A 12,590-nucleotide genomic window follows, 5' to 3' on the forward strand; every position below is an offset into this window, starting at 1 on the left:
GACAAGTTAGATCACCCTTCATTTTCTTTTTATAGCCATTTTAAAAATGGCCACCAACAATAAACCACTATTACACCAGACCCCATATCTTTGCTTCTGTTAGAGCTATAATAATAATATTGGTGTCAAAGTGTACATTTTTGGGGTCTAGGAATTCAATTAAATAGGTTTCAAAGCAAAAAACCCAATACTTCACTGATTAACATGACAGCGGGGGGTAAAATATGCAAATTTCATGAAAAATAACACGTTTTAACAGGGTAACCTACCCCCCCACCCCTCCCCCTAAACTTTGATTCACTTTTCCTTTGGTATGGAAGTACCTTAGGGCCATAGGAAACAATGTATCCAAAGAGACAATTTAGATCACCCTTCATTTTCTATCTATAGCCATTTTAAAAATGGCCGCCAACAATAAACCACTATTACACCAGACCCCAACTTTGCTTCTGTTAGAGCTAAAAAAAATAATATTGGTGTCAAAGTGTACATTTTTGGGGTCTAGGAATTCAACTAAACAGGTTTCAATGCAAAAAAAAACAATAATTCACTAATTAACATGACAGCGGGGGGTAAAATATGCATATTTCATGAAAATATAATATGTTTTAACAGGGTAACTTACCCCCCCACCCCTCCCCCTAAACTTTGATTTACTTTTCCTTTGGTATGGAAGTACCTTAGGGCCATAGGAAAAAACAAATCCAAAGAGACAAGTTAGATCACCCTTCATTTTCTATTTATAGCCATTTTAAAAATGGCCGACGACAATAAACCACTATTACACCAGAACCCATAGCTACAATAATACAGTCTGTCTTGCACTTCCAATGGAGCGCATCACTGCTTGGTGGCATGTGATCAAAGTAGCTTCCTTTGTGAAGGAAGAGGGAGAGTCGAGCATTAGGACACAGTCCTAATGTCATCCCCGGAAACAGGAGAGTGTTTTCTGCTGGTGTTTCAGTCCGAGTGTATCAAAGGGTGCGTTCGGAAATGTGCACTGGGTCTGGTTAGGGTTAGGGTTAGGGTTAGTTTTAGGCATAGTTTTACTGAGGTTAGGGTTAGGGTTAGGTTTAGGCATAGTTTTACTGAGGTTAGGATTAGGGTTGGGTTTAGGCACTCACTACACTGAGCACACACCCGGTGCGCATTTCCGAACGCACCCTTTGATACGCTCGGACTGAAACACCAGCAGAAAACACTCTCCCCCCCGGAAACACCATACAGCTTCTGGAGAGATTTCTGGAGAATGGGTGTGTGGGTGGAGATCATCTCAGTTGTGGGGCTATAGGGCCAGAGAGCAGCTGATGAGGTAAGGTGAGTTCAGGCAAGGACTGCCGCACGGACTGTCTTCTTGCCCTTGCCAAAGGCTGTGTTGCTCCCCATTAAAGCATGGAATGCTGGCAGTGCCATTGCCTTGGATGGTCCAAGACTGTGAGCAATGGCATACATGTGCTGGAAGATACCTGGTAAGGGAAAAATTATCCAAAAGAAGGGGAATATCATAGACAAATTCGCTTCAGTCTGGGAGAACACCAGATCCCATCAGTCATTGAGAAGCCGGTGATGAGCCTTGGAAATGTCTTCAACCGCACTCTGAATGACAGAGATTCCATCAAGGCAACCAGTGCTGACCTGGAGGGGGCTCCCTGGAATATTCAAGGCCTGTGTTTACCAGCATGAAATGCACCCAAAAATCCTCTGGCCTCTACTCATCTATGATGGCTGAATGAAGATGGCTGTGGCCGCAGCCTAAGCAAAATCAGGCTGTACAGGAAGACCAATAAACTCAGGCTCTGTTTCAGCTCAGTCAGGGAGGAGTTTGTGGCACGGGCACAGGAATATCTGCAGTGCACATCCTGAGCACCCAGGTACCCTACATATCCTGAACATATCCTGAGCAGCTGCTCCAAGGCGCTGGGTGAGGCCTGAGGGCCGGTTTCTATTGAGGAACGACCAGGTCCTGAAATCCATCGCTTAAAGGACCAGGTCACCTCTGGGACAACCAGATCTTATTTTATTGTTGTGTGGGACACACATCCTGTTATTTTTTGTGTTCAATCTGTGTTTTTAGATATTTTAGTATTTCAGCCGATTTCAGCATGCTACAACTGGTCATATGATGCAAAATGCATCATATGACCAGTTGTAGCATGCTGAAATACTAACATATCTAAAAACCCAGATTGAACACAAAAAATAATTCAGGATTGTGTTGATCGTGTCCCACACAACAATAAAAAAAGATCTGGTTGTCCCAGAGGTGACCTGGTCCTTTAAGCAATCAGCAAGGGCATTAAGGGCATCCAATACTCCCAAGCCACAGCTAAGGCCATTCACTGTGTCAAGGAAGGGAAAAGGTCAGAGAAAACACCAAAGAACTGCTCTGCTGGTTTGCTCTCCACAGCCCGAGACTGAGTGATGACAGTTGACCTGGAGAGGCAGCTGAAAATTCCACCACACATCTCCCTGTCCAGATTGAGACCTGACATCTAGCAGTCTGGAATTTGCCAGTCACTCCCTAAGCACAGCTACGCCACTGTGCATAACAGTTGCCAACAAAGAAGAGCCATAGGCAACATTGGGGATGCAGCAGAAAAAGCCTCCAGATTAAGAGGGGAGAGCAGTGGGGACAGAAGCATGCCACTTGGATACATAACGAGGTCTGATCAGCTTCAGTCGGGTCGCCTGAGGAGGCTGACTCTTGCAGGACCCAAAACACCCAGTGACTCCAGGAAACAACACTGATGATGTGTCCAAGTTTGCATCAGTAAATGATTTGTTAACTATTAATGAAATGTGATTAATTATTTCACCTCCATTTTGAAGGTAATGAGAAAACTATTGTTTTTTTGTTGTCTTGAAACCAATGTAATCTGATTATTTTACCCCAGAAATGATATCTCTATCAGAAGCAAAGATATAGGCTGTGTTGTATTGCTGTAAGTGTAAATGATGGCTGCCATTTTTAAAAAACGTGTACATTTCAGAAATGAAGGGTGATCTAATCCCTTTGGATAATTTCTTTCCTATTACCCTAAGGTAGCCTACTTCATTGCCAAAGGGGGAGAAAAAGGAACATTACCCTGTTAAAACTAATTTTTCTTTGCATATTTTACTCCTGTTGAAACATATTGTTTTTTTCATTGAAACCTGTTTAGTTGAATTCCTAGACCCCAAAAATGTACACTTTGACACCAATATTATTATTATAGCTCTAACAGAAGCAAAGAAGGGGTCTGGTGTAATAGTGGTTTATTGTTGGCGGCCATTTTTAAAATGGCTATAGATAGAAAATGAAGGGTGATCTAAATTGTCTCTTTGGATAAATTGTTTCCTATGGCCACAAGGTACTTCCATACCAAAGGAAAATTGAATCAAAGTTTAGGGGGAGGGGTGGGGGGGTAAGTTACCCTGTTAAAACATATTCTTTTTCATGAAATTTGCATATTTTACCCCCCGCTGTCATGTTAATTAGTGAAGTATTGGGTTTTTTGCATTGAAACCTGTTTAGTTGAATGCCTAGACCCCAAAAATGTACACTTTGACACCAATATTATTATTATAGCTCTAACAGAAGCAAAGTTGGGGTCTGGTGTAATAGTGGTTTATTGTTGGCGGCCATTTTTAAAATGGCTATAGATAGAAAATGAAGGGTGATCTAAATTGTCTCTTTGGATAAATTGTTTCCTATGGCCACAAGGTACTTCTATACCAAAGGAAAATTGAATCAAAGTTTAGGGGGAGGGGTGGGGGGGGGGGGGGGGGGGGGGGGGTAAGTTACCCTGTTAAAACATATTCTTTTTCATGAAATTTGCATATTTTACCCCACGCTGTCATGTTAATTAGTGAAGTATTGGGTTTTTTGCATTGAAACCTGTTTAGTTGAATTCCTAGACCCCAAAAATGTACACTTTGACACCAATATTATTATTATAGCTCTAACAGAAGCAAAGTTGGGGTCTGGTGTAATAGTGGTTTATTGTTGGCGGCCATTTTTAAAATGGCTATAGATAGAAAATGAAGGGTGATCTAAATTGTCTCTTTGGATAAATTGTTTCCTATGGCCACAAGGTACTTCCATACCAAAGGAAAATTTAATCAAAGTTTAGCGGGAGGGGTGGGGGGGTAAGTTACCCTGTTAAAACGTATTCTTTTTTCATGAAATTTGCATATTTTACCCCCCGCTGTCATGTTAATTAGTGAAGTATTGGGGTTTTTGCATTGAAACCTGTTTAGTTGAATTCCTAGACCCCAAAAATGTACACTTTGACACCAATATTATTATTATAGCTCTAACAGAAGCAAAGTTGGGGTCTGGTGTAATAGTGGTTTATTGTCGGCGGCCATTTTTAAAATGGCTATAGATAGAAAATGAAGAGTGATCTAAATTGTCTCTTTGGATAAATTGTTTCCTATGGCCCTAAGGTACCTCCATACCAAAGGAAAAGTGAATCAAAGTTTAGGGGGAGGGGTGAGGGGGTACGTTACCCTGTTAAAACGTGTTATTTTTCATGAAATTTGCATATTTTACCCCCCGCTGTCATGTTAATTAGTGAAGTATTTATTTTTTTGCATTGACACCTGTTTAGTTGAGTTCCTAGACCCCAAAAGTGTACACTTTGACACCAATATTATTATTATAGCTCTAACAGAAGCAAAGATATGGGGTCTGGTGTATTGGGGATTATTGTCGGCGGCCATTTTTTAAATGGCTATAAATAGAAAAGGAAGGGTGATCCAACTTGTCTCTTTGGATAAATTCCTTCCTATGGCCCTAAGGTACTTCCATACCAAAGGGGACCTTTGCATCATGACTTGAAGTTAACAGCTTATTTTTCGGCCTTACTGCCTCCACTAATTGATGGCTTTTCGAGCGAATAACTCAGTTGATATTTGTATTTATGGCGTCAGGCACTTATCAGATAAGTGTACTAATGTAATTATGTAATAGGAATTATTTTTAGAATTTTCTGTTTAGAAAAATGCAGAGAAAAATATTTTTATATGCTATGTCTGACCAAAAACAGCAAGTTCACATTGATATACTATTACTGCTACAGTATTCTACAAGTCTGCTACAAGTCACTTGGGGGCGCTGTCTCTCTGTTTCTGTGTGTAAATGCTAGTTGCGCTCTGTAGGCCTACAGGTGCACACACACACATTGACATCAAAGGGGGCATGAGTCTTTACAACCAGTAAGACTCCCTAATCGGGAGATAAGCGACCGTTGGTCGCTTATCTCCACAAATATCACAACCTCCACCTCTCACGTCATACGGGTAGCCATAGTTACACCTGGAATGTTGAATCTCCATATATGGAGATAACCTACGCATCACACAAAGTCTGACCTCACCAGCCCATACTTGGGCATGGACGACTTATATCTCCATATACGGAGATGGCCATATATGGAGATACGATGACATCACAGAGTCCACAGCTGATGATGTGGCGTGATGTCATACAATACACAAACAAGCCCTATATAAAGGGGCAATTCTCACCAGGGAAGAGAGCATTGCCTGGAATGTTGAATCTCCATATATGGAGATAACCTACGCATCACACAAAGTCTGACCTCACCAGCCCATACTTGGGCATGGACGACTTATATCTCCATATACGGAGATGGCCATATATGGAGATACGATGACATCACAGAGTCCACAGCTGATGATGTGGCGTGATGTCATACAATAAACAAACAAGCCCTATATACTGATGCGATACGATGACATCACAGAGTCCACAGCTGATGATGTGGCGTGATGTCATACAATAAACAAACAAGCCCTATATACTGATGCGGAGATATGAGCAGGGCAAAGGTGTGACGTGTGACGTGTGACCGACCGACGGCCGGCCGGTGGAGGTTTTCATAGTAAACTGCTCCCTGACGGTCGCAATAACACTTCTAGAATACACCTCTAGAATGGATTGCTATGACATTTGTTCAACAAGGTGATCAGCAATCTCTCAACACGTCGCTCTGCGACACTTTGAGAGCTTGTAGAGCTTGTACATCTGCTATTTTCACATTCTAGCACATGTTAGAAAATGTCTCCCCCTGCCCCTAAAAAATCCTCTGCACTGCCCTGGCAAGAGCAGGGCAGACGCAGTTTGCTAACGAGGCGAGGCTGTAGTTGATCGATCGCTTGTTGGCTGTAGTTGATGCTTGTTTTGGTGGAGCGTGGGCCAGGGACCCCCACGCCCACCTGGTTCCCTAAGTGTTGGCTGGAGACCAGGGGACCCCCTTTGTGAGACCCCATCGACAGGGACCACTTGTCCCTGCAACTGGATCATGTGAACTTTATGTAACAAATGATCGGCTTATTGATTGATTTTACAATGTTATGTAACTCCGCACTGCTCTGGGAGGTCGGCGAAGCGTTGGACCCGCGGACCCCTTATTGGTTCCGTTAGAAAGGCGACCAGGGACCCCCACCTTTGCAAAGGCGATCATGGCTTGTTTGTGGACTAAAGTTTGTGGACTAAATACCATTATAAAACTAATATTATAGCCTGGATATATGGATTATAACCCAGGGTGTGGATTCAAATCAACCATCATCATTATCAGGTACGTTTTAGAAGCATTTATATGGCGAATTGGCGATAATTGTGTGTTTTGTGTCTTGAGAGAGAGAGAGAGAGAGAGAGAGGCAGATCTCACTGATAGCACTGTTTTTTTATGGGACTGAACACCATCAGGGGGTCCAACAGGGACCACTGAAACAGAGATATAGTGGTCCTGGAGGGAAGCACACACACACACACACACACACACACACACACACACACACACACACACACACACACACACACACACACACACACACACACACACACACACACACACACACACACACACACACACACACACAGCTGTTCTCACACTTTTTTTTCTTCTCTTTTTTTTTCCGGCAGCCAGCCTTTTGAGCTCAAATGCGTCTTTTGCCAGTTCACTGTGGGTTATGGGGAGATTTATACATTTGTATTGCAATTTATACATTATTACAGTATTTTTTTCAAACACACTTACTTTGATGTGTGATATTTTAGGTTCCCTTTAAGATAAAAGGCTCAGACTTTGTAACGGGCTGTGGAAGAATGTAATTAAACATTACATTATATAAAAGCAAATTCTCAGGACTATCGGGCCTGGCGGGGAACGACATTGGGATTTTCTCGGGACTATCGGGGGAGGCGGGGAATGAATTAATTGTCACTCAAATAATTGCGATTAACGATTTAATTGTGTTTTTGTCATTGAAAATTACATTTCTGTTTGGCTTTTAGGCTTTGAAGTTGCACATGGTAGATATGGCACATAACCTAAATATACAAAGAAGTTATTGACATATTCGACAACTTTATACTTAAAGAACATTGATAGTGGAAATAGCCGATCTACAAGCTCACAACGCGTCACGATGCGACGCGTTGTGAGCTTGTAGATCTGCTATTTCCACTATTTTTTACTTAAAAAAATATATATGAACATTTTTCAACATGGACACGATTATGACGATTATGAAAAATAATCGCGATTATGTCAAATAATTGCGATTAGACGATGATGTAATAATTGTGACAGCCCTAGTCCTAGAGATAATTATTATAATCTTTTGGGGTTTGATGTATTTCAAACTGGGGGTCCTTGAAATTCAAGAGTTTGAGTCACAGCTTATACAATACCTGTATACTATTATTGTCTGTCTCTGTGTGTGCGTGAGTGCGTGCGTGCACGCTAAAGGTTTGGCTTACTTTTGTACTCCAGGTGAAAGCCTGCCGCCACAACGCTGATGTCACTCTGGAAGTGCAGGAGGAGCTGATTGGAGGTGGAGTTGAGGAGGGCGGGAGCCGTGGTTCCTGTAGCAACAGACAGACACGGTTTCAGATCACAGTTGCTGGAGCATTAGTCAGTGAGTTCACGTACTTTCAACTACTTAATAAAAGACAGAAAATATATAGATAAAACATACACTCAGAGAAATAGGTAAGATATGGTCTCGGGCCGGTTGAAACATCCAGATGAGCAGAGACAAGGTAAAATTAATAGTACCCCCTTCTGTCCCCTGAGCAAATACCAATGAACTGTGAGGAACTTGGTTAATACTAAATCGTGCGCAGCACACCGTAAATAGCCTGTGAGCTTGTAAAGCAGCTGTTGTCGTTGTGTTACAATGGCTGCACAACGAGGTACGAATCACCCTCTATAGCCTCCAGCAGCCCCACTGGCAGAAGACACTGGTTTAACTGGGAAGCTCCCAGGTGGCTTTCTACTTTGCATTTTCTGTTTGTGTGTGTGTGTGTGTGTGTGTGTGTGTGTGTGTGTGTGTGTGTGTGTGTGTGTGTGTGTGTGTGTGTGTGTGTGTGCGTGCGCGCGTGCGTGCGCGCGTGCGTGTGGTGACAGGTGTGTATGACAGGTATGTGCTTGGGGCAGGTCACAGCGAGGGAACTCCTCCGGGGGAGATTGTTAAAGGTTACACCATCCTTCATCCCACTCTCTCTTCTCTTCTTTTTTCTTTGAGTCTTTCTCTGTTCTTCTGCTTCTCTGTGCCACCTCCCTCCACCTCTCAGGAACAACCTTCCACACATTTTCTCATCCCTCCCTTCCCCCTCTCCTCCTTAACCACATTAACTCATAGCGTCCCTACTCAGGGGCAAACATTTGGGAAATATGACAGATCTACAAGCTCAGCACACATCAAAGCTACACTTGTTGTGAGCTTGTAGATGGACTATTTTGGGTGAAGAGGTTTTGTTTTGAGGGGGGGGGGGGACATCATTGAAGTACTGTATATAGGTTACTGTCTGAAAAAGAAAAATAAGATTATGTTATAGTCATGTAAGGTGTGTGTGTGTGTGTGTGTGTGTGTGTGTGTGTGTGTGTGCATAATACTGTAGCCCTACCAGAAAATGATCCTAATTTAGGTGCTGTCATGTCTCCTCCATCATAGATTTCAAGAGAATCCCAGTTATGCTCAGTTGCAAATGTCATCACCTGGATCTGAACAAAGAACAATAAAAAACAGCAAAACAAAGGAAGATGATTTAATATAGCATTTACTATACATCATTACATCACACATACATCACACATTTTTTCACCCAGTGCCAATGCCTAACTAAGCTGTAATCCTGGGCATTACTTTCCCTCTGCCAACCTGGGGAGAGCAATTGACTGAGCTTGTGCTTCCTTCAATCCAAACCGGTTCTTATCACCTGACAGGGGTGAGTTTCCCTGGTAGAACGGAGCGCTTGGAAGCAACACATTATTCCAACCACTTCCTTTCCCCTCCATTAGGCGACCCAGCTGACCAGGGGGAGGCAGTATAGAGACCAGGATTATTACATGTTTTTTGTGAGGGTACTGACCCTAGGGGACAAGGGGAGAACATGCAAAAACACACAGAAAGGCCCTTTCACCAACCCCACCTAGGGTATGGGCACTGATGACACAGAGGAGAGAACACACCCAGGCGGGAATCGACCCAGGACCTTCTAGCTGTGAAGCTACCGACTGCGACATCGTGCCCCTGTACTATACATTTGTGTTCTACAAGCAAGTCAGTGCATTCATTAGGTGGTTTCTTAACTGCTGTGCCGCCTCTGGGCGACTGATTGTCCCTCGTGGGATAATAAAGGTATATATCTATATCTTCTTAGAGTTCCAGGGTACTGTAAATTAATAGTGAAAACAATACTGCAATGTATGGATAATTACCATAAAATGTACAATTTTCAACCATATCTTTATATAATTTATAATGTAATGATACGGCTATTTCTGTCTACTCGTTCTTTCTACCTCCTCTGTGTCTCAGAGGTGCGCCTTGGACAGTTCAGAAACCTGCCTACCAATGACATCATTGTAGACAGGTTTGGTAATTTCAGACAAGACCCCCCCCCCCCCCCCCCCCACACACACACACACACACACGTAATATGTGCTATATATTGGCATACAGTATGTATAACTATTATTACCTGTATGCCAGCTCCTTCGCTGACATGGATCCTCCACAGACAGTTGAGGCTATTTGGGTAAGGCTCGGGGTATGCGGGAGAAAGGATTGTGCCTCTGCGTTCAGTCAGATTGCCACTGCAGGGAACTGTAAATTAAACAAAATAGAAAAACTCCATTCAATCGTGAACGTAATAATAGTCTGCTGATTTTTAAGATTGCACGAGGAAGGCTTCTGAATGGTCTGGGGAAATTATGGAGATCAAACTACCCCAATGGGCGAGACACAGAAAAGGCTTCTTATCAGGTCTTACGTAATTTGTGTAATGAACTAAATTGGCGGTTGAACGTATTCAAATTGAACTCTGGAAAGCGAGAATATAAAGGTCATTCTTATCTTCACACCAGCTTTTTACAACAGCTTCTGTATTTTTTTTTTCCTAAAGAATGAACAGCTGTGTTTACAGGCCTGAAATTATGTGATATGAAGAAATCAAAGTTAACACACACACACACACACACACACACACACACACACACACACACACACACACACACACACACACACACACACACACACACACACACACACACACACACACACACACACACACACACACACACACACACATACTGTAAATGCAACTGAGAGAGCAGTGATAAATGAACAAAACATGGCACAATGCGGCTGACATTTTCATATTCAGGAGAGAACAAGGTAACAAATTAAAAATACATTAGCAGTAGAAACACTTCAAGCTAATACCATAGCTGGGTATATCCCATCACTATAGTACTTTAAGCTGCTGAAATGTTGTGACCTCCCGACTTAATTTCGGTGCTCAGCGGTGACTTCTCATTCATTCAGCCCAGCTTCATGTTCATATTTTCGGCTGTGAAGCCAAGGAAACTGCGGTCGTTTGGAAGGGAGACATGCCGACTTCCAAATGCTTGTGGCCGTGTATTGAGCGGTGTGTAGCGGATACATTGTCAGCTGACTCTCGCTCTATGATGGCAGACTGGGAGGCGTGCGCGCATGAGACACACACTCACACACGCACGCACACACACGCACGCACGCACACACATGCACGCACACACGCACACACACAGCTTTGCTGCGTGTCTCGCTAGTGACAGAGACAGAGACAGATGAGTTTGAGCGTCAAGAAACAAACAGCGAAAAATGCCCCCAAAACAGACCCCGTCACCCAATTGAATCTTGTTTTAAAGAGAAAAGAAGAGCTTAAACACAACTTGCTAGTTTTCCATGTTGATAGGTTTATAGCTATTACCTCTATGGTTTATAGCCGATCTGCAAGCTCACGAGTCCACGACGAGTTGTGTGACTGTGACGCATGCAGAAAGAGAGGCGACATGTCTATAATGTGAGCTTGTAGATTAGATGTTTGTGTGTGTGTGTGTGTGTGTGTGTGTGTGTGTGTGTGTGTGTGTGTGTGTGTGTGTGTGTGTGTGTGTGTGTGTGCGCGCGTGTGGGTGTGTGTGTGTGTGATAGAGAGAGAGATAGAGAGACACCCCCGTTCTCTCTCCATTTTCTGCCCATCTGGTGTGCACTGGACCTCCAGTCAGTCAGCGTGCAGCCGCGAGGGCCAGTCAGATATGTATCCGCCCTGCAAAGCTCATTATCGGCCACAACGTTTTCATGCCAACTTGCCAAGGATCTCCAATATTTACAAGCGACTTCGGCGCTAGCCATTAAGAGAGTATGAATTGACTCTCCCAGAACCTAAATAACTTCGGTTCGGGGAGCCCTCCCGAACCGAAATAAACTCGGCTGCTTATTAAAGTATGAATCGACCCTTATACAGTACATTGAGCTAAAGGTTTCTTGACACCAGTAGAAGGTGTAATAGCAACAGCTGCTGGGCCATTAATAGGAATAGCGTCTTCAACGAGAACCCGGAAGTGGCTTCATTTCCAGCAAACGCAATTAGCCCCTTGGTCAGAACGTACCTATACAGGATGGTGTTGACGCGTTCCACTGTGCCAAAGCCCCTGGAACAGCCTGGCATCGGATGGCACTGAAGCCCTTCAGCAGATACCCGGGACTGCACTCGAACCGAACCACAGAACCGGCTGAGAACTCTGAACCAAGCCGCCTGCCGTAGCGAGGTTCTGGAACTGAGCTGCACTGGCTGTCACTGGTCCGAGGAACAGCTGGAATGACAGTCACCATAATTACAACAGTGTTAGTGTATTCTTATTCATATAATTCAATAAAAAAGAAGGCTCTTGTGCTGAACACCATCAGCTATTGTCAGTTCATGTTAAAAGTTGAATGCTATGTCGTATAAAACTGTTATTTTCAATAATGATATAACAAGCTGAGGCGGTGCATTATCAGGTTGCCCGGCATTACACTTGTGTTATTGCACTAATAACGCATCACTTTACATGTCTGTCTCTCTCTCTCTCTCTCTCTCTCTCTCTCTCTCTGGTCTGATCTCACCTTAAAGAGGTGGTGCCATGATTTTTCCCCCCCTCTAAAACATGATTATCAGGTATTATGATTATACTAGGAGGAAGATTTTTTCCAAAACAAATTGGGTTTTTATGTGGCCACACCCCCAGTTCATTAAGTATGCATGGATG

At 43.2% G+C, this 12,590-nt stretch overlaps 1 protein-coding gene across 1 annotated transcript in view; it reads right to left on the reverse strand.

Moving 5' to 3' along the window:
- LOC308288605 (CUB and sushi domain-containing protein 1) overlaps positions 1–12,590 on the reverse strand; it is an 803,860-nt gene that overhangs the window by 156,917 nt on the left and 634,353 nt on the right. Inside the window, 4 exon segments of the mRNA XM_080730076.1 lie at positions 7,775–7,879; positions 8,924–9,020; positions 10,001–10,125; positions 11,952–12,155. Coding sequence (XP_080586202.1) covers positions 7,775–7,879; positions 8,924–9,020; positions 10,001–10,125; positions 11,952–12,155 — 531 coding nt within the window.

Source organism: Nannobrachium achirus (assembly GCF_963921795.1).
Source record: "Nannobrachium achirus genome assembly, chromosome: 7".
Lineage (NCBI taxonomy): Eukaryota > Metazoa > Chordata > Actinopteri > Myctophiformes > Myctophidae > Nannobrachium > Nannobrachium achirus.